Source organism: Bubalus bubalis, chromosome 22 (genome assembly GCF_019923935.1).
Source record: "Bubalus bubalis isolate 160015118507 breed Murrah chromosome 22, NDDB_SH_1, whole genome shotgun sequence".
NCBI lineage: Eukaryota > Metazoa > Chordata > Mammalia > Artiodactyla > Bovidae > Bubalus > Bubalus bubalis.
Window position 1 is genome coordinate 36,305,011 of NC_059178.1, and position 21,289 is coordinate 36,326,299.

Here is a 21,289-nt window from a genome sequence, read left to right on the forward strand (position 1 = left end):
TATGTTTCTAGGGATGGAAATAATGCCACAGTTAGCCGAGGAATAACCCCACTCACTGACACAGTGCAAATTCTCATTGTCCTTCTTTATTCCAAGCTAAGTCAAATCCTTCGTACAAAAATAAAAACAAGGTCATAGTGTAATTATAGCCAATGAAAAGGGAAGCTGGGAAGCTGGATTGGAGAGAATCATCTCTCACCACCCTTTCTCTTAGAAATAATCTCAAGCAGCAGCACCATTTGTACCTTTGATATTCAGAAAAACAAAGGGGAAAATGCTGTACATTCCAAAAGCCCCAAGCTCACTGGCACCATTGAGAGAGGATATATCTCAAAGAGTAAAAAATAATTTAATACTGTTCACGTAGCTATAAAAGAAAATTTTTCTATGGTAGATACAACTGTCACATTTCAAACCTCTGGACAAAAATTTATGCAAATGAAGGATGAAAGCTCAGTTGGATATAAAAACGTTACAAGAGAATGCTTTGAATGCTTATTTACTCAAGCATCAGTTCAGTTCAGTTCAGTCACTCAGTCGTGTCCGACTCTTTGCGACCCCATGAATCACAGCACGCCAGGCCTCCCTGTCCATCACCAACTCTCGGAGTTCACTCAAACTCATGTCCATCGAGTCGGTGATGCCATCCAGCCATCTCATCCTCTGTCATCCCCTTCTCCTCCTGCCCCCAGGTTTCCATAATTCTTGGTTTAAAGACTAATCTAGCATACAATTAAACAGTTGGTTAATATCCACCCCATGAAGGTATGTGCATTAGTCTTATACATTCTGAAGAGCCACTCAAAGATGTATTTTAAAACACAATCCACACGCCTGCTTTATCAGGTCATCTTATATATTCTTGAATTAGGCAGGTATAGGTTGTTCAGTGGTAGAATTCTCACCTGTCACACAGGAGATCCGGGTTCATTTTCCGGCCTATGCAGCCACAGTGTCCCCTGTTTAGGGGCTTCCCTGGTGGCTCAGATAGTAAAGAATCTGCCCACAATGCAGCAGACCTGAGTTTGATCCCTGGGTCAGGAAGATCCCCTGGAGAAGGGCATGGCAACCCACTCCAGTATTCTTGCCTGGAGAATCCCATGGACAGAGGAGCCTGGAGGGCTGCAGTTCATGGGGTCGCAAAGAGTCAGGTATGACCAAGCAACTAACACACACCCAGATACATAGGTTACCTTAGGCAGATATATCCAAATACTGTCTCTTTGTAACAATTCATTTTTTAACGTTGCTTAAGTATAATTTCCTGCTCTCTGTCCCACAAATACCTTTAACATATCACTCATTTCTCTTCACTTTAGAATACTATGCCAGCCCTCCAACTGCCTAGATTCTATCCTGTGCTTCCAAAAATGCTAAACTAAGATTTTCAAAGGACTAAGTGTTATTTGGAATACATTCCATGAGAGGGGATTGCTTCTGCATTGTTTCTGAAGACAAGACACAGTCTCCCTTTAAAATTCTCCAACAACACCTACTAGCAATTAGAGAACATTTAACATTTTCTTTTTATGTTTGTGAAAGTTGATGCCAGCCAGCAATTTTTTCATGAGAAAACTATACCTATTCTAAACCCAGAAAAACAAAGGAGAAGAAAGAAATGAAAAAGAGAAAATGATTTTCAGAAATAACCAGATGTAGCTCTGCTCTTTTCCCCTTCAATTCTTAGATTTCCAATTTCGGCTTCTTCCCGATACATCTTTATGAGGACTTAACAGGCATTCCTCAGCCATGTTATAAACTTTTTTTATCAGCAGAAATGCCATGAGGAATAAACACACTCTGTACTGTGGTTACCTTAGAACACTTTAATTAATGTTATACCACACTGGTTTGACTGTATACTAAGAAGATGCTAAAATGTGCAAACAAATAATCTAGTAAACTCAAGAGTTTCTTTGTCTTTATTTTTAGAAGATCTTTAAAATTGAAGAATGCAATTCAACAATAGGACTTCTTTAGGAGTGAGGGAAGAATCACTAGAATTAAGACATGAGAATTCCATTATTCTGTCTGTCTCCCTACTTAGGCCTGGTACATTTTCACAATGTCCTGTGCTCAGAGTGTCAGTCCTTGAAGTTGGCTCTGTAGTGAACATGTGCATGTGTATATGTGTGTGTGTGACCATATGTAATTTTGCTTTTACAATGTTGGCAGTAAGAAGAAGCCTACTAATTTCATTCACCATGATGACAGGCCCTAGCATTTTAATTATTTTTCATGTTGTGAGTAATTTATTATTCATTGGGTATCTTCCCTGTAAATCTTGTCCGCACTCTGTAGGGTTTTTCTTTGGTGCCCAACAAAGGGTTTCATTGCAATAAGAATCAAGGTGTGTCTATGCTGTTACCCAGAACCCAGGCAATGCCAGTCCTTCAGGCCAGCCCAGGAGTTCGGGGTGGGGAAACAGTCATCATAGAACATCTTCATCCCTCAGCCCAGAGAGCAGCAGAGTCTTCACCAGGCCCTCCTCGAAGGGCATTTCAAAGCACATTTTCCAGAGCCGAACTCAGGCCGAGGACCAGACTCCAATCAAATCTCACTGCCCGTGCAAGAGAGACCCAGAGGAATGGACTGGCTCCTTTTCAGGAACTTTTGCCTTTTGATCATTTTAATGGTAAGTAGAATCTAAAGGCCTGGGAAAGAAGTGCAGACCTGAGGCCTTGCCTCCTGTGTCAGCTGTTGGACTTTCTACCTGGGATTTGCCCCATTTTTAAACCTTTTCCTGCCAAGGGAGTTCTTATGAGTCCAGCCTCTGGGACTTCAGAGGACTCTCCATGCTGGAGAAATGCCATAGAGAAGCAGGGTGAGAATCTGGCTGAATTAGCCATAAATGACATCAGAGACAGACTCTAATTCAGATAAACTGCTGGAATATTTATATAATTTATAATCAGAAATGCAATTATTTTTATATTTTCTTTTACTTAGACTTAAATCAGACCAATTGCTGTCAAAATTCTCAATGCAAATGGGTTCTAGGGAAGTAAAGTCGATCAACCCCATTTCTTTTAAACAGTTATTTCCCTGCGAGTTTCTTTCAATGTAGAGGAATGTTAACTATGTCAGGATTGCCCTACAATTACTTATAAAATATTTAAGTCATAGGAATTTTTTCCTCAGAAGTGACTAAAGAAAAATGAATGCCATGAAGAGAAACCCTTTCTGGAACTATTAAGGCATTCCTACAGTCCAGGAAGGGAACAATTACATGATCTATTTCTTCAATGTAAACATGGCATTTTGGATATTATATTACTTTCCTCCAATCCTCATAACGCATAGCAAGTATTCAGCCTTCAAAGAGATTGTTGCTGTTGTTGTCTAGTCGCTAAGTCATGTCTGACTCTTCTGCAACCCTATGGACTGTAGCCCACCAGGCTCCTCAGTCCATGGGATTTCCCAGGCAAGAATACTGGAGTGTGTTGCCATTTCCTTCTCCAGGGGATCTTCCCAACCCAGGGATCGAACCCAAATCTCCTGCATTGGCAGGTGTATTCTTTATCCACTAGGGAGGCCCATTGGAAAGAGATTAGGCAGCTCCTAAGGCCGGATCCTTAGAGGAACAAAGATCAGGTTAGTTAATTCACCAAACAACTGTCAATTCAACTAGAAAAGTCTATTTGAGAATAAAATAAGTTAGATTAGACTAGACTTAAATCTATAAATGGTCAAGTGACAGAACAATTTGGTCAAAACAGTTAAAAAATAAGTGGAAAGATAGAAGAGAATTGTTGGAAATTGTAGGGGTTTTTTTCCCAAGCAAATAAAGCCAAATACCTATAGTTGGCTGCACCTCAGTCTCCCAGGAATGTCTGCAGTTGTGCTGCAACGTAAGCTTGGTAAATGACTTCCACCCTATTCTCAGGCAGTGGTGTTATATGAGACTCATGTGAATGTCAGCTCAAAAGGGCAGAAGGCAGCCAAGCGGGGAAGATAAGGAATCGTGTACAGTTGGTCTGGCAGGCACTGCCCTTCTGCAGTTCATGTTTCTATGAACTTCAAAAGTGGTGCTGGAGCCCGACGCTGCAAAGGGCACACACTCCAAGCTTGGAAGGGAACAGCAGTAGAACATTCCATTCTCTGAGCTTGGAAGACAGAGTACAAAATGACAATTTTTGAAAAATACGTGTAAACTGAAAAACTCCAAATAGAATTGCAATGCCCTGCTGTAATGATCACTGTTCATTTATTCCACTAAAGAAAGAGGGAACATTCTGACTTAATCTTTAACAGAAATCAAGAATCATCAGTATGACCTCTGGTTACACTTCTGTGGATTATCTGTATATTTTGACTCAGAAAAACTTTTTGTTTCTATAAGAAAAACTGATTGCATGTTATCAAGATTTTAAAGGTGACTTTTGAGCACTAAAATTTGCCTCCTATTCCTCTATGCACAGCATGTTTTATGACAATATTATTAACTGAAGAGTTCATTTTTCTTCTCTTGATCTTGAAAGAATACTATATTCCAGATTCTCAGTATCTCTTTTTGGTAGTATTGATTTATTATCCTTAGTAATTTTGGAGTTTTTGATACTAAATTTCTCCCAGCATGCCTGTGTGCTAAGTCACTTCAGTTATGTCTGACTCTTTGCAACCCTATGGACAGTAGCCCACCACGCTCCTCTGTCCATGGGATTCTGCGGGCAAGAACACTGGAGTGGGTTTCCATGCCCTCCTCCAGGGGATCTTCCTGACTCAGGGATCAAACTCACACCTTCTGTGGCTCCTGTACTACAGGTGGATTCTTTACTGTTGAGCCACCGGGGACACCCAAATTTCTCCCTACTCCCCACTAAAGTATTTGTGTTTTACATTTCTTAATAATGGTGATAGACTTAAAGACTTGCATTTCTAATCAATCCCTTAATGTATCAATTAATAACTTTTGGAATTGGGAAGTAGAAACTTCTAGCATGTTTCAACATTGGAATAAATGCAAGAAATGTTTAAAGACAATCAATACAATATTATAGATGCTGTGGAGAACAGGCATGCCTACTTGTCTTTTGGGCTTCCCAGTGGCTCAGTGGTAAGCAAAATGAAAGTGTTAGTCCCTCATTCATTTCCGACTCTTTGTAAACTCATGAATTGTGTTCAGATTCTTTACCATCTGAGCCACCAGGGAAGCCCCAGTGGTAAAGAATACACTTGCACTGCAAGAGACTTGGGTTTGATTCCTGGGCCAGGAAGATTCCTTGGAGGAAGAAATGGTACCCCATTCCAGTATTCTTGCCTGGGAAATCCCATGCACAGAGGAGCCTGGCGGGTTACAGTTCATGGGGTCACAAAGAGACGGACATGACTTAATGACTAAACAACAAGAAATTATCTTTCATTTCCTGAACCTGAACTCTGACCTTTTTTCATGAACTAAATCAAAGGCTCTCTGGAGCATCACTGCAGCTTACACTAACGAGGGTGTGGCAGCCTCTCAGAGACGGTCCTTTGTGTCATCTATCTCTTAACCACAAGAAGTACTTTAAGCAAGATTTTGACTGACTTAACCTATAAAAGGTACCCCCAAACTCTACGCTACAAGAGGGTGTTTCATTATACCACAGGAGTCCTTTGGCATCTTCTTTCTAAGGATGCTGCTCATCATGTACTTCTATAAAACAAACCAGGGTGGGAGGGTGCAGTCAACTCCGAAGCCCCAGGGTTGAGTCACAGCTTCCCCTCAAAGGGGCTGCATACCTTTGGCCAAGGCACACAGCCTTGCAAGCCCTCACTGTGCCCCACATCTGGACACACATTTAGACATGATGTCACCAAGTTTTTTCCAGTGCAGAAACTCTGCAAATCGTAACTGGCTCCTGAATATTATTTTCATAACTTTGGTTGTAGAATCTAAAGCTGGAAGTCATGTTATAAATTACATAAGTTTTTTTTTTTTTTTTGACTTATATGTTTTATTGGACTTCTCTGTAGCTCAGATGGTAAAGAATCTGCCTGCAATGCAGGAGGCCCGGATTCAATCCCTGGGTCAGGAAGATCCTCTGGAGAAGGGAATGGCAACCCATTCCAGTATTCTTGCCTGGAGAATCCCATGGACAGAGGAACCTGGTGGGTTACAGTCCCTGGGGTCACAAAGAGTCAGACACGACTGAGCGAATAACACTGCTACTACTACTATACTACTACAGGTTTTATTAGGAAGGAATCACCTTAAGGCAGGGCAGTTATTAGCTGTGAGACGGTATATTTTATCAAGCTGATAAAATCATTAAAAACAGCCACATAGCTTTTATCAGATAAGAATTTTCATATACATATGGTGATCATTTGTGCTATACATAAGATGTAAACATTACAATAAAATATTCTGGTTCTTGGAAAGTAAATAAGGTTGGTGGCAAAGCATATAGATACTATCTCACTGTAAGCTGAAAACAAGCATCAAGATTTTAAAACATATTTAGAACTAACTTATCAATTTCTCACTTAAAACAATGCTATTCTGATATGTGGAACAGAATGTTGTTTTTATTTATATAATTGACAGGAAATTTTCTAGAAGTATAGGCTAGAAGGGAAAAAAAATACCCTTATCTGATTTGGCTTTTTACTTGTATTAAACAGAATACCCTAGACAGCCTTAAATGACTGGTATCAGTACTGCTTGTTATAGAGCATTAAAAAAGTCTTCATCACACCAAAGATTACATAGAAGCAAACCTCATCTTTATTATTTTTTGTTAATATAAATGGCTAAGAAATTATACATTTTAATCCCCCCCCAGTGGGAAAAAATATATTTTTGCCTTCAAATACCTACAGACTTCATGATGAACTAAAAAAATAAATGTTCCATTCTATGATATATCAGGGCTCCCCTGGTGGTTCAGTGGTAAAGAATCCGCCTGCAATGCAGGAGACACAGGTTCTACCCCTGGGTTGGGAAGATTCCCTGTAGAAGGGAATGGTAACCCACTCCAGCATTCTTGCCTGGGAAATCCCATGAACAGAGGAGCCTAGCAGACTACAGTCCACAGGGTCACAAAGAGTCGGACGTGACTGAGTGACTAAACAAGAATATATATCTCTATTACCCTAGCATGACCTACAATTTTAATAGCCTTCTAAATAATATCTCCCTGTACAGTTGTAGCATAAAAGTCCTGCTCTCAAAATATTTCATGGCTCTTGAGACTCTATGATGCTCTCCCTCTTTCAAAGATATTTCTCTTTTTTAGAGAACTTCTGGATCCTGAGTATACAGTTCTTAGGACTCTTGTCTATACTTAAGCATCCAGGGAAGAATCCTTGTAAAGCAATGAACCTGTTGTTTGAGCTGCAGTGATGTTTCCTTTTCTTTCCCGCTTGGGATCGAGGTTGGAATTCTCCACTCACAGAGAGCAGCTCTGATGATAGGGTTGTCAGAGGAGGGACTGGAGTAAAACCTTCAGATATTACCTGCCTGAGAAACGTCTGGCCTGCCTTTCTACACAGAAAATTATATGGCTTCCAAACGAAAATGCCACTACTTAATATACCTTCAATTACAAACAAAAGTGGTATAATTAGGCTTGAACTTGGCATCTCTCGCTGAGAACAGCAATTGCTTTCCTCAATTATTTTTACAAGTCTTATTCAGGGGAGAACTGCTTATTAATAAATTGGTCCTAGGTGTGCAAATGACTTCGAAAACTGACTTCAGAAAGATAAGTTATGCAGGTGAAAAATAGCCTTGTTCTGTGGCTACTACTTGAAATACACTCAGTATGAAACAGAGTAATATGTATTTCAACATTGCAATCAGCACATGTAATGACTTAGCTTCTCCATATCATATATAAAATCATCATATTCCCTCTAGTAGAAAGTATTTTAAAAGAAAACTAGGCCCAGAAAAAACTCCAGCAATTTGCCAAAAATTAGATGGCTAGAGAATATTATATAATCCTATTATTCTCCCTGGAATGTACACATCATAAAAGGTTGGAGCTTATACACAAAAGATAGTGCCTGTCACATAGTATTTTGTCTATAAAAATTTGTGAATGAATGCATGGGTTTGGTTTCTAATTTATATTTCTTAATAAAGTCACTTTACCATATTTCCCACCTATACGCAACAGGCAACTTCAATGGGGCTGTGAGTTTCAAAGTGAGTTTGAGGGTTAAAAATTGAGACAACCAAGGGGTTGGTCCCTGGTATTTGCTCTGTCACTGCCATCCCATTTCACCACCTTCCACTAGCAAAACATCTTACAAGTAACAAAGTTATTTCACACACATAACAAAAACCCTGAAAGATAAATAGAGATATCCTCATTTTACAAATAAAATCGGGGGGCATAAATGATTCATAAATGTACCATAAGGGGTACAGTGGAATTTGAACCCAATATCACATGGCCCAAACTCAATCTACAGTTCCAAAATGGACCCCTTTCCCGAAATGAGCCAATGTTGTAACTTTCTTTTACAATGTGTATGATATTCCAGTATCTTTTCTCGTCTGTTTTCCTCCCTCTTTTAACCTGTGAGCTCTTTACCCCATCTGAGTCTTCATCATATTCTTGGAGATTAACATAGGCACATACATTTTCGTTTCCTTGGCACTTTTAAATTGCTAGAAAAGGTCCTATTCAGGTTACTAAAGTTAATACCATTTATTGTAAGGACCTCCAGAGAAAAAAAAAGAAGACAGGAAACTCATCAACTAGGGCACAGAGACTGGGAGTGGCATTTCTGGGTCATATGATAGTTCTATTTTTGGTTTTCTGAGAAAATTCCACATTATGTTCCACTGTGGCTGAACCAATTTACACTTCTATCAACAGTGTACTAAGGTCCCCTTTCCTCCATATCCTCGCCAACATTTGTTATTTGTGGTCTTTTTGATGATAGTCATTCTGACAGGTGTTACTTGATACCTCATTATGGTTTTAATTTGCATTTCTCATTTCATCATGATTAATGATACTGCACATCTTTTCAAGTACCTGTTGGCCATATGAATGTCCTTTGGATAGGTGTCTATTCAAGTCTTCTGCATTTTTCAATTGGGTTTTGGTTTTGATGTTGCCTTGTATGAGCTATTCACATATTTTGGATATTGACTCATCGGTCATATCATTTACAAATGTTTTCTCCCATTTAGTACTTGTCTTTTCATTTTGTTGATGGGTTCTTTGACATCAAATAACTGCAGCTTTTGGATTCTACTGGCTACATTTAAAAAGTAGTGTAACAGTTTTATTTCAAAATATCAACATTTACAATACTCTTAAATTCCATCCTTTGCAGCTATTTAAACTCTTGATGAAATTTTTTAGATGTCTTAGGTTGTTTTCCACTGTATCCACTTAGTTTCTGCCTACTTAAAAGTCTGCAAGGTTAATATTGGATGTGTGTGGTATGAAAATACATGCTGGAGGATGGATCCAAAGCACTGATTCTTTTAGTTAAGTTAATTAAGTTAATTAATTAATTGTCTAATTATTTAATAAATTAAAACTAAAAATTAGGTTAAATTTTTTAGAAAATTTTGAAGAATTAGGGCCACATAAGCAAAAATATCTGAAGATTTCTATAAGACAGTATTAGGAATAGTTCAACACAAACATCAATATTCTCCCAGTCAGAAGAATAATTATGTGACAGCAAAGTTTAAGCAAAACCAGGGCAATTTGGCAAAATAATATCAGGTGATTCAAGAGAAGTTTTAGTCATTGAGTAAATGAGTTGTTAAAAGATAAACTAAAACATATTAAAATTTTAGAATTTATTTGAACAAAAACTGATTGGAATCAGGTATAACCAAACTGTAAGCAGTTAGAAACACTCTGCCCACAGAGGCTGGGGGAAAGCTTTTATAGAGAAAAAGCAAAAGCAAAGTTAGGAAATTATTGGTGCTGCAGTCTAAAGCTGGGCATTTCCCAGGTGGCTCAGTGAGTAAAGACCTGCAACGCAGGAGATGCAAGAGGCACAGTTTTGATCCCTGGGAAGATCCCCTGGTGGAGGGCGTGGCAACCCACTCCAGTAGTCTTGCCTGGAGAATCCCATGGGCAAAGGAGCCTGGGGGCTACACTCCATGGAGTTGCAAAGAGCTGGACACGACTGAAGCAACTGAGCACACACACAAGCACAGCCTAAAGCCTAGTGGACTATCTGTGCCCAGCTATCCTTGAGGCATTAATTGGCTTAGATTTTGGTTTGCTTGCCTCAACACCAGAGCATCAGAGCCACCCCAGTTTAATAGCCTCCTGCTTAATTAAGTTAACAAAAAGAGTCAGTAATTTGGGTCCATCCTTCAGCGGGTGTTTTCATACCACACACATCCACTATTAACCTGGCAGACTTTTAAGTAGGCAGAAACTGGGGTGGATACAGTGGGAAATTACTGCCACATCGCTGACTGAGTTATGAGCAGAACCCCGCTAGGACTCACTCTCACTACCGTCCAGTTAAAATTAGGTTACTGGGTTGATTATAGCTCAGAGAGGAAGCAGGCTACTGAGGCTAGTATGATTCTCAGTCAAACCTAAGACAACATCAGGTAGGACGAGAGGACTAGGTGGAAGAGAATATCAAAGGACAGAGAAAGAAGGAGGAGAAGCAGAGGAGAGAGAGAAGAGAGACAAGGGGGAATCTAAATCACAGAATCTGTCAGTTCTCCGTTATCCTAATATCCTGATGCCCTGAATGGAAGACATCTATTAAAGTGATACATACGGCAACCTTCAAAATATATGATGTCTCTGTGTATTCACTGACATGGAATTTTACCCCAATAATCAGTGCAAAAAACAAATTATCAAATGGCATGTTATAATATGATTTATTTTTGGTTAAAAAAAATTACAACTTGTATATGTGTTAAAACAAAAAAAAAAATCCTGGAAGAATTTCTCCAAATATTAACCATGGTGATTTCTAAGTTGTGGGATACTGTGTGATTTTTTACTTTCTTAGACCTTCCAGAATCATCTATCTTTCTAACAAAAAGAACACCTAACTCCCAAAAGGCAATATTTTTAAAAAAAAACAAAACTATTTATTTATGTATTTGGCTATGTTGGGTCTGAGTTGCGATACTTTGGATCTTCATTGTGGCTCAGTGGCTTAGTTGCCCCGCAGCATGTGGGATCTTAGTTCCCTGACCAGGGATTGAACCTGCATCCTTTGCAATGGAAGGTGGATTCTTAACCACTGGACCACCAGGGAAGTCCCAAAAAGGCAATATTAATTATGAAATAAGACATCTTATGCAACCAATTAAAACCATCTTCTGTTCAATAATAAACTTTCTTCCCAGGTCTAGATATTTTACTATGTCTAATAAAAGTACACATGAGTGAGAAAGTAAGTTAAAAGGAAATACTAGGCCCTACTGCCAAATTTCTCATCAGTATTTTACTCTCTCTGGACTCAGCTGTCATTCCAAATCACCACCCTACACTCCCTCTTACACCCCCATTTCACACCTGCAAAATCTACTCTGCCCCCCTCCACCAGTCCCAGGCTCTCTGGTCTCAGTTCCCTGCCTCTCTGGAGTTCACAGTCGTGTTTGATCCCCTCCCTGCATCTCTGCTCTGTTCTTGACAACAATCCCCAAAGCCAGGACAGCCCTTGTATTCTTTGTCCACCCACTCCCAGACTGTCAAGTCCTGCTAGAACAGGCACAGAACAAATGCACAATGAGGGAAGGATCATTTCAAGAATGCTAGGTGGGCCGACGGCTCCTCTCTGACTTGGGCTGTTGGGCTGGCTTCCTGTCACCTCCCCTCTGGCAGATTCCAGAGGTCTTTGACAGTCTCGTGGAGCCCTCCCCACGCCTGCTCATTCCAACTGTTCAGAACTATGAAGTAGGTACGTGTGTAATTTTCCTCCAATTACACCTCCAAATGATTTTCTCTCTTCATTGTATTCTTTTGATCTTCTGTTTCAAAAGAAGAAACAGTCTTCCTCATATCTGGTCTCTTTCACCCACAGCTCTGATTCAGCCATTCCTGTTCTCTCAATCAGGGCTTCCCTGGTGGCTCAGTGGTAAACAGTCCAACTGCCAAAGCAGCAGACACGAGTTCTATCCCTGGGTTGGAAAGATCCTATGGAGAAGGGAATGGCTATATACTCCAGTATTCTTGCCTTGGAAATCCCATGAACAGAGGAGCCTGGAGGGCTACAGTCCATGGTGTCTCAAACAGCTGGACACAACTGAGTGACTAAAGAACAACTAAATTTTCTCAATCACAGTCGTAACTGCTCTTTGATTTCTTCCCCCTTCTCCCGCTCCATTTCCTTTCTCTTCCTATCACTCTTTCTCCACAATCCCATTTCCTCTCCCTGTAGACCATATATATGATCATGGTGTCCCAAAATATGCCTTGATCTAGTTAAATCCCCACTGCATCTCACACTTTTAAAATTTCTGAACTTGAAAATGTAATCTATAATTGTTATTTCCATTTTTCTCAATAACTTATTTCTTGACTCCTGTAATTTGATTTATGCCCCTGGGAAAAGTTAGCAAAGCCTGACTACTTTAGACCCCCAATGTCCTCATCCCCATTTTCCTTGTCCTTGTTATGGCACGTAAACCACTAAAGATTCCCTCTTTGTCTAACTTGTCACTCCAGTCCACTCACTCTGCCTGCTCTTTGGCTACTTCTCCTTCACCTACTTACCCAACTTCTTTTCCTTTCTGAACTACACATCCTCTCCAACCCTCCACCGCAAGGACCATAACCCCTACCCCTTCTTAGCATTCTCACACTAACAGAATCTGCTGTACATCCACAGCCCTGATCCCTTGACCTCTCTTTTCTGTTAGTCTCTGGGTGCCCTCTGTTTTCAGACTTCTTCCTTCTGACCTCTGCACAAGCAGTTCCCATTAGAATCCAATCCCTGCCTACTTCTTTTATCTTAGACTGTTTCAAGTCATAGCCTCATTTCCTTCAACTTTAAACAGCACTCCTGTTTGGATAAATTCTACTTGTACAGGTGGCATACTTGGTAAAGAATCTGCCTGCCAATTCAGGATATTCAAGAGATGTGGGTTTGATCCCTGGGTTGGGAAGATTCCCTGGAGAAGGGAACAGCTACACATTCCAGTACTCTTGCCTGGAGAATCCCACGGACAGAGGAATTTGGTGGGCTACAATCCATGGGGTTGCAAAGAGTCGGACACGACTGAGCACACACACACATATAGCTTTTATATCTATTCCAAGTTTCAGAAACCCATTGCAAACAAATAAAACAAACTTAGGTCACCATTTCCCTGCAGTGATAATCTCCTGCTGAATTTTCTGTTTCTATAATAGTACCTCAATTCTCCAAAAAAGCCTCGCTCACGTCACCAGAATCACGTGACTCTTCCTCTCTCCTGCCCCACAGCCCACAAGCGTCCATCCTCTCCCCTTTCCAGTGCCACCTTAGCACCGATGTTCATTTTCTATGTCTTACCTAAGCAACTGCTATCTAAGGGTGTCAACTTCAAGTGCTTTCTCCTTGTAATCTCCTCTTTGTATCAATGACATGCTTTAAAAATCACGTTCTCGTCACTCCCAATCTCTTACCCAATAAAGTCTAGACTCTTGAGTCTGGAGTATAAAACTTCATGATCTGGCTCCAAGCTCACATCTAAGCCTTGTCACCCATCCCTCCTCATCATTTCCTCTAATTCCTCGAGTCCCTTGGACTGCAAGGAGATCCAACCAGTCTATCCTAAAGGAGATCAGTCCTAGGTGTTCATTGGAAGGACTGATGTTGAAGCTGAAACTCCAGTACTTTGGCCACCTGATGCGAAGAGCTGACTCAATTGAAAAGACCCTGATGCTGGGAAAGATTGAGGGCAGGAGGAGAAGGGGACGATAGAGGATGAGGGTCGGATGGCATCACTGACTCAATGGACATGGGTTTGGGTAGACTCCAGGAGTTGGTGATGGACGGGGAGGCCTGGCATGCTGCGGTTCATGGCGTCGCAAAGAGTCGGACATGACTGAGCTACTGCCCTGAACTGACTGAATATTATTTACCATTTCCAGAACATCCTCTAAAACAGTGCCTTTACAACTGTACTTGTGTTTTCCTCTTGCGAAAGTGTTCTTCCCCATAAATTCCTCTTATCAAAGCAGGTTCATCCTGCAGACCCTTTCAATGGCCTCCTCTCCTATGAGTCTTTCCCAGGATTCACCTTGATAACTTGAGCGGTCCACTCTGTCCTTTCACTGAGCCCATCAGTATCTATGTTGAAGCATGTATCCTAACCTGCCTTGCTGTAAGTTAAAATTTTGTCTTCCCTAAAAGTTAAGCCTTTAGAGGGCAAAAACCCTGTATGTTGCATCACCCATGTTTATTCCATATTATTAACAAAATAGTATTTAACAAATGAGTTAATAAAAACACTGTCAATGCTTTTCTGGTACTGCTTCCTTTAAATTATGAAAATTTATGCTTATATTTTACCTTCCGTAACAGGTGGTGCTGGAAGTAAACAGTGAATTTGTTGTTGAGGTAATGTATAATGAAACTATTTTTCAATTTAAAAACAAAAGAAAACTGAATTTTGTAATGCATCATATATCAAAAATCAGAAACCATAATAGTTGAGATAAAAGATAAGAGAAAGAACTTCTTCAAAATTGAAATAGCAGTGGTAAAACCTATATTCCCCAATAGCCATGCATTTAGCCACGGTTTGTGACAGCTCAGTGTAGTAACTCCTACTTATCAAACTATGCCATCAGCTTATCTATCATTTTCCAACCTAAATCAAAGAAAAAGAAGCAAAGCTACATATTAGAGTGGGAAGAGGATTTTTTGACAGTTACATCAGCAAGAGGACAACTGACAGTAAATCGATGAGTAAAGGATACAAAAGTAAAAAATATGTAATCACAACTAAATAAAACAACAGAGAATCTGGTGCAGATTCTTAGAGCAGGACTCAGGATGTAAAGCTACTGTCCTCCATCTCCAGCAGGACTTTATTTCAGTAGTTAAATTTCCATTATGATGATCTCAAACCTTTGAAAAAAATAAAATTAGTTTTCAAATCTCTGTTGCAAACAGGGGAACATTTGTATCAAGTGGAAGTTGCATCAAAATGGGGGGGAAATGAAAAATTCTTTGATTCTGGAAAGGATAAATTCCATTCACTGAATTCTTTCCCCAAAGTGGGAATTAAATAAAGCTTTGATTAAAGCAAACACACTTATCCACATCTTTATAAATATATTAGGAGTTACTGCTAAAAATCTCTACACATAAGTACTTTTGGACTTGTATACAAACATGCAGGTAGTAATATTTCTAAATTCTTTTCTTCTTTATTTATTTTTAATTGAAGGATAATTGTTGTATGATATTGTGTTGGTTTCTGCCATACAACAACATGAACTGTTGGTACTATGTCCCCTCCCTTTTGAGCCTGCCTCTCATCTCCCACATAAATTCTTTAACTATAAAATTCTTAAATATCCTCCGACAATAGCAACATAAGACTACAAAGAGAAAAACATATAGCAAGCAGAGATACAAACAGACAGCTCTGAGAAGCCATCTAGACGTCCATGGGATTACTGCAGGTACCATCAACTCAGCTAAAATATCCCCTCTAATCCTGCGCTAATCTATTTGGATGCTTAGCCAGGGCAGTGTCCTTATCAAGAGAGGAGAAAAAAATCCCTTCCCACTCTTAGCTGAGCATACTCACCAGCACAAAGCTCTTTTCACAGGGGATATACTCACATGAAACACTGCAGTTTTTATACTCCGGAGACCAGGAAACCTGGTCACAGCAGAGTGAAGGGTGAGGTGGGCAGGACTCCTCACCTGGCGAGGACAGGTTGAGGAAAGAAAAGCCACACCTGTTACCCATTAGAACATACTATAAGCTCCATACACAGCTAAGAAAATTTGTTTCACTAGAATCCTATAGTTAGAAAGAGAGAATTCCAAGGGAAGTTGCTAAGTCAAGGTGACCAGGCTATGTCCATCCAGAGTTGTAAAATAGTAAATACTTTCTTTGTTTCTCAAATTCAATACTGTTGCTTCCTCTGGGTGCACCTTACAGCGTTGAATAAATGTCCTTACTGAGTAAAACTGCTCTAACACTGTGCAAAATGGGAACATTTTTTGCTTAAGGTGAAGGAATTGGACGCGGAAAATAGCACCGCAAAATGGCAAACGGTCAGAAGACAGAAGCGGGAGTGGATCAAGTTTGCTGCAGCCTGTCGAGAAGGAGAAGATAACTCCAAGAGGAATCCGATTGCCAGAGTAAGTGATGAAACAAACAGGAGGAGGCTGTGCTGATAACAAAGGCTTCTGCAGGGCAGGAAAGGCCCCAGACACGTTGAGGACTTGCAGCCTCCAGGACACCATAGTGACTTAGGAAGATGGGTGATGTGGAGTAATTTGTTTGCATTGTTGAGACATTGTTTTGAACATCACGTTCTGGAAGCTGATAATACAGAGCAGAGGGTCCTTGAGTGATGCAGGGAGATCTGGATCTCCTGCACAACTGAGCTTTATCTGTTGATTTGCATTCTGTGTACTCACATGTCTACATTATAGGAAGGGTATGCATGATGTATGCAATAGTCTTATATTACAAAATCAAAGGTTTACAGTATTGATTAATTCCCTCCAAGAGAGTCAGGATAGTGAAAAAATTTTCCATTAGATTCCTGGGTGAAGTTGCTTCCGTCGTGTCTGACGCTGCAACCCTATGAGCTGGAGCCTGCCAGGCTCCTCTTGTCCATGGGATTTCCCAGGCAAGAATACTGGAGTGGGTTGCCATTTCCTTCTCCAGAGGATCTTCCTGACCCAGGGATTGAACCCACATCTCTTGAGTCTCCTGCATTGGCAGGCGGGTTCTTTACTGCCAGCACCACCTGGGAAGGTTTACAGTATTGATTAATCCCTTCCAAGAGAGTCAGAACAGGGTAAAAAATTTCCACTAGATTCCTACATCCAGAAATTAGAAGAGTCTTAAAAAGTACTCTAAATACTGGCAATCAGTAAGGAAGGAGAGTGAAGAAAAGAATATATAATAAATTGATTCGTGAAGGAGGGGACCCACATTAACAGCCTCACTAGCTCTTTCTGGACATCTTGGCCCTGCCCTCATGCTGAAATCAACAGTACAGTGATCTACCAGAATTCTCTCCTTAAAGTATTACATATATGCATAGCTTAAATGTATATAGAAAGCTTTACATATATAATAAGCATCCCACTGATATTAAAGATGTAACCTCACCTCAAGAAAAGAGATTATTTTCTGTCAGAAGTTTTCAAATTCTTGGAAATTTTTGGAAAGCTTTAAATTGTTACCGTTTCCATTCAACTCACAGTTATAGCTTTCTGTTATCCCATTTGTATGGCATCTTGTGTGCCAGTCGCTCAGTCGTGTCCGACTCTTTGTGACCCCATGGACTGTAGTCACCCAGGCTCCTCTGTCCATGAGATTTCCCAGGCAAGAATACTGGAGTGGGTTGCCATTTCCTTTTCTTCTCTTTTTATTCACATTTGGGGGATTTCCTGGATTTTCATTTATATAAATAAGATCTTTGGATTAAGGGGAGCTAATCCAAGTTGTATTTTCAGCTGTCATTGTTTAAGTGTGGATATTTGGGTAACAAATCTTAGTATCTTACTGAGTGTTCTCATCTTCAATATATAGGTGAGATTTCAAAGTTGAAATATCTTTGTTTAAATGTATGAACAGCATATACAAAACTACTCAAAACCTATATGGCAAAATATTTGTCACAAAATCTGTTTGGCAAATGAGTGATACAGTAGGTTTCAATTGATAAAATTATTGCCAATATCTCTAAACACTGTATTTCTCTTCCAGCTTTCCTAATTTATTGGTAATTTTGATTAAATCTTTAACTAAAGTCTAGACAGTGAAACACCTTTTTAAAGAACAGTAAAGATGGTGCTTTCTTCTCTCAAATTCTTTCTCCAGGAGCAAAGAGAACCAGAGAATTGAAGAATATTTTCATAATAACAAGTGTAGTAGCATCAAGCACATAAGTGCCATATGCCAGGAACTGGGGTGAAGTGAGATGGGGTGAGGTGACTATATGCCACCTCATACAGTCACCATAGCAAACCTAGGGTATAGGTGGTATTAGCAAACCTAGGGTATAGGCTGGAGAAGGCAATGGCACCCTACTCCAGTACTCTTGCCTGGGAAATCCCATGGACGGAGGAGCCTGGTGGGCTGCGGTCCATGGGGTTGCACAGAGTCAGACACGACCGAGCGACTTCACTTTCACCTTTCACTTTCCTGCATTGGAGAAAGAAATGGCAACCCACTCCAGTGTTTTGCCTGGAGAATCCCAGGGATGAGGGAGCCTGGTGGGCTGCCGTCTATGGGGTCGCACAGAATCGGACACGACTGAACCGACTTAGCAGCAGCAGCAGGAGCAGCAGCAGCAGCAGGGTATAGGCAGTATTATTAATACCTCATTATCGGCTGCTGCTTGGCAAAGCTAAGTAAATTTTCCAAAGTTACACAGGTATAAGTCATGGCTCCAGGTTTTGGTTCAAAGCCCACTTGACTACAAAGCCCATTCCCTTCTCAGTCCACTACACTCCACAGATTATGACCTGCTCTAAATTAAACCACACTTCTGGCCATTTTCTTCATAGATTCGATCAGACTGTGAAGTGAACCAGAAGATTACATACCGCATCTCTGGGGCAGGAATCGATCGACCGCCCTATGGAGTGTTCACCATTAACCCTCGGACGGGGGAAATTAACATCACTTCAGTGGTGGACCGAGAGATAACACCACTTTTCTTGGTAAGTCACAGCAGTGTGCTCTGAGTTACACATATTTTTTTTCTTTAAAAAATATCATCTCAGGACTAATGCTTACTTTTGATAAAACACAGTAAACTGAAATCAAATAAATGAATAGATGAAAAAAGTATGAAATATAAATTTACAGTTCAGGATTCTCTCATGTGTTACATTATGTATGTGATCAAATATCTTGATAAAATTTAAATCACTAGATTGTAATACAGTCTGAATTTACTGGGGAAATTGTTGCTTTGCATACTGCCTAATATATTTTCAGGCTCTTGCTTAACTTCCTTTGGTGAAAACAGTGTTCCCCGCACCCCCCCCAACTTTTCACAGATTTATTGCCGAGCTCTGAATTCACGGGGTGAAGACTTAGAAAGGCCTCTTGAGCTTCGAGTCAAAGTTATGGACATAAATGATAACCCCCCAGTCTTTACACAAAATGTGTACACAGCCAGCATTGAAGAAAACAGCGACGCAAGTAAGCAGGCTGACACGCTTTCACTGCGTTACACCATCTATTTGGCTTGGTTAAAAGCTTTAGTAGATTGAAATACAGGCAATTTCAATATCAGAAAAAGCCAAATTTGTATTTGAAAATGGAAAGTAATTTTTTTTAATTGTATTAAATTTTTAAAGTTTTTTTAAAAATACATTTGCAGAAATGTGAGACAATGCCAACCATGTCACTAAATTCTGTTGTGATATAGTTCATTTTTTATAAAAAAAGATGTGACTTATGTAAACATAATGAGTTTATTGTTGTCACTTTAAATAAATTAATAAGTACATTTTAAAACAAAGATGATTGATTTTTAAAAAAGACTCCTATATTTTGCTAATCTGCCATCTCATCGTTTAAGGAGTATAAGTACTTTATAAATGGCAAAGGATTTTATAGAAGGAAAGCACCATTATTTTTGTAATCAGCAGTGAAGCGGAAAGTCATGGTACTATATTCTCATGGAAAATTAGAACAAGAGAATTCAGGAGAAGGCACACTACTCTTTCTTCCTATGCCTGATGATTTGTAGAATTGATTCTAACAGACTCCCAAACGTTCTCCGCCTCCGTCTTCATTTCTAGACACCCTGGTGGTAAAGTTAAGTGCCACAGACGCAGATGAAGACAATCATCTGAATTCTAAAATTGCCTATAAGATCGTGTCTCAGGAGCCGGCGGGCTCACCCATGTTCATCATGAACAGGTACACTGGAGAAGTGTGCACGACGTCCAACCTCCTCGACAGAGAGGTAAAGCCTGCTGTGAATCAACTTTTAAAAATAAGGAATTCAGTTTTGACAAGACAAAGATGAAATGATTCGTGTGTGCCCATGCCTTTTTCGTGTAAAGGAGAAGAGTAAAAAGAGTCCAGTCATTACTTTTCAATGAAAATGATGAAAAGAAAAAAATACTGTATTAAAAGATGACAGAAAATTATAAAAGAAAAATGGAATAATCAGAATGTGTTGGATTGTATTCCAAACTAGGTCAAAGTCTTAAAATTCTCTTTCATCTTAAGCAACACAGCATGTATAACCTCCTCGTGAGGGGCTCAGATCGGGATGGAGCCACAGATGGACTGTCTTCGGAGTGTGACTGCAGAATCAAGGTTTTAGACGTCAATGATAATTTCCCCACTTTGGAGAAAACTTCGGTAAGTTGTTACTCTTCTACTCCTTTTTTCACCATAAGTGTCAATAATAGATCTACTTTCCCGCTGGTTTGTGAACCTGGTTCTGTGAAATGTATGCTGCTGTGCTGTGCTAAGTCATGTCCAACTCTTGGCAACCCCATGGACTGTAGCCCACCAGGCTCCTCTGTCCATGGGGTTATGACATGTATAGACGTACTCAACTTTCTCACTGTATAAACTTTGGAACTTCTTACATATAATCATACACAAGATCTGCTGGACAAGGAATAGGCTACCCATTCCAGTATTCTTGGGGGCTTCCCTAGTGATAGCTGGTAAAGAATCCGCCTGCAATGCAAGAGACCTGGGTTTGATCCTTGGGTTGGGAAGATCCCCTGGAGAAGGTAATGGCTACTCACTCCAGTATTCTGGCCTGGAGAATTCCATGGACTGTATAGTCCATGGGATCGTAAAGAGTTAGACACGACTGAGCGACTTTCACTTTCACTGAATAGTACGTTTGCCTTTGTTTCACTATTCTGTGTAAATCTCTTCTTTGGCAGCAATGGACTATCTCCTCCATACTCTCTACTCACAGAATTGTAGAAATTTATGAACATAACTCTGGGAATCATGTAACAACATTGATGTATTTTTCTATGCCTGATGATTTGCTGAATCAATTCCAGAAAAGTCCCAAACATTCCAACTTCCATATTCATAAAAAGCCACACAATTGTAAACAGTAGGGCTGAACCTGGCTCACTGCCTGTTTTGGTTAAAATTTAAAAGTTTTATTAGCCACAACTGTCCTGTGTTGTCTGTGGCTGCTTTGATCTTAACAACAGC

General features: G+C 40.0%; 1 protein-coding gene across 1 annotated transcript in view; it reads left to right on the plus strand.

Annotated features, from left to right (window-relative positions):
- The first annotated feature begins 2,339 nt into the window (after positions 1-2,339).
- The window catches only part of DSG4 (desmoglein 4), a 41,758-nt gene continuing 22,808 nt past the window's right edge, over positions 2,340-21,289 (plus strand). The window contains exons 1-7 of the mRNA XM_044934854.1: positions 2,340-2,635; positions 14,455-14,490; positions 16,123-16,254; positions 18,643-18,798; positions 19,141-19,285; positions 19,891-20,057; positions 20,327-20,461. Of these exons, the coding sequence (XP_044790789.1) occupies positions 2,588-2,635; positions 14,455-14,490; positions 16,123-16,254; positions 18,643-18,798; positions 19,141-19,285; positions 19,891-20,057; positions 20,327-20,461 (819 nt within the window). The 5' untranslated portion in view covers positions 2,340-2,587. The remainder of the gene's footprint in view (positions 2,636-14,454; positions 14,491-16,122; positions 16,255-18,642; positions 18,799-19,140; positions 19,286-19,890; positions 20,058-20,326; positions 20,462-21,289) is intronic.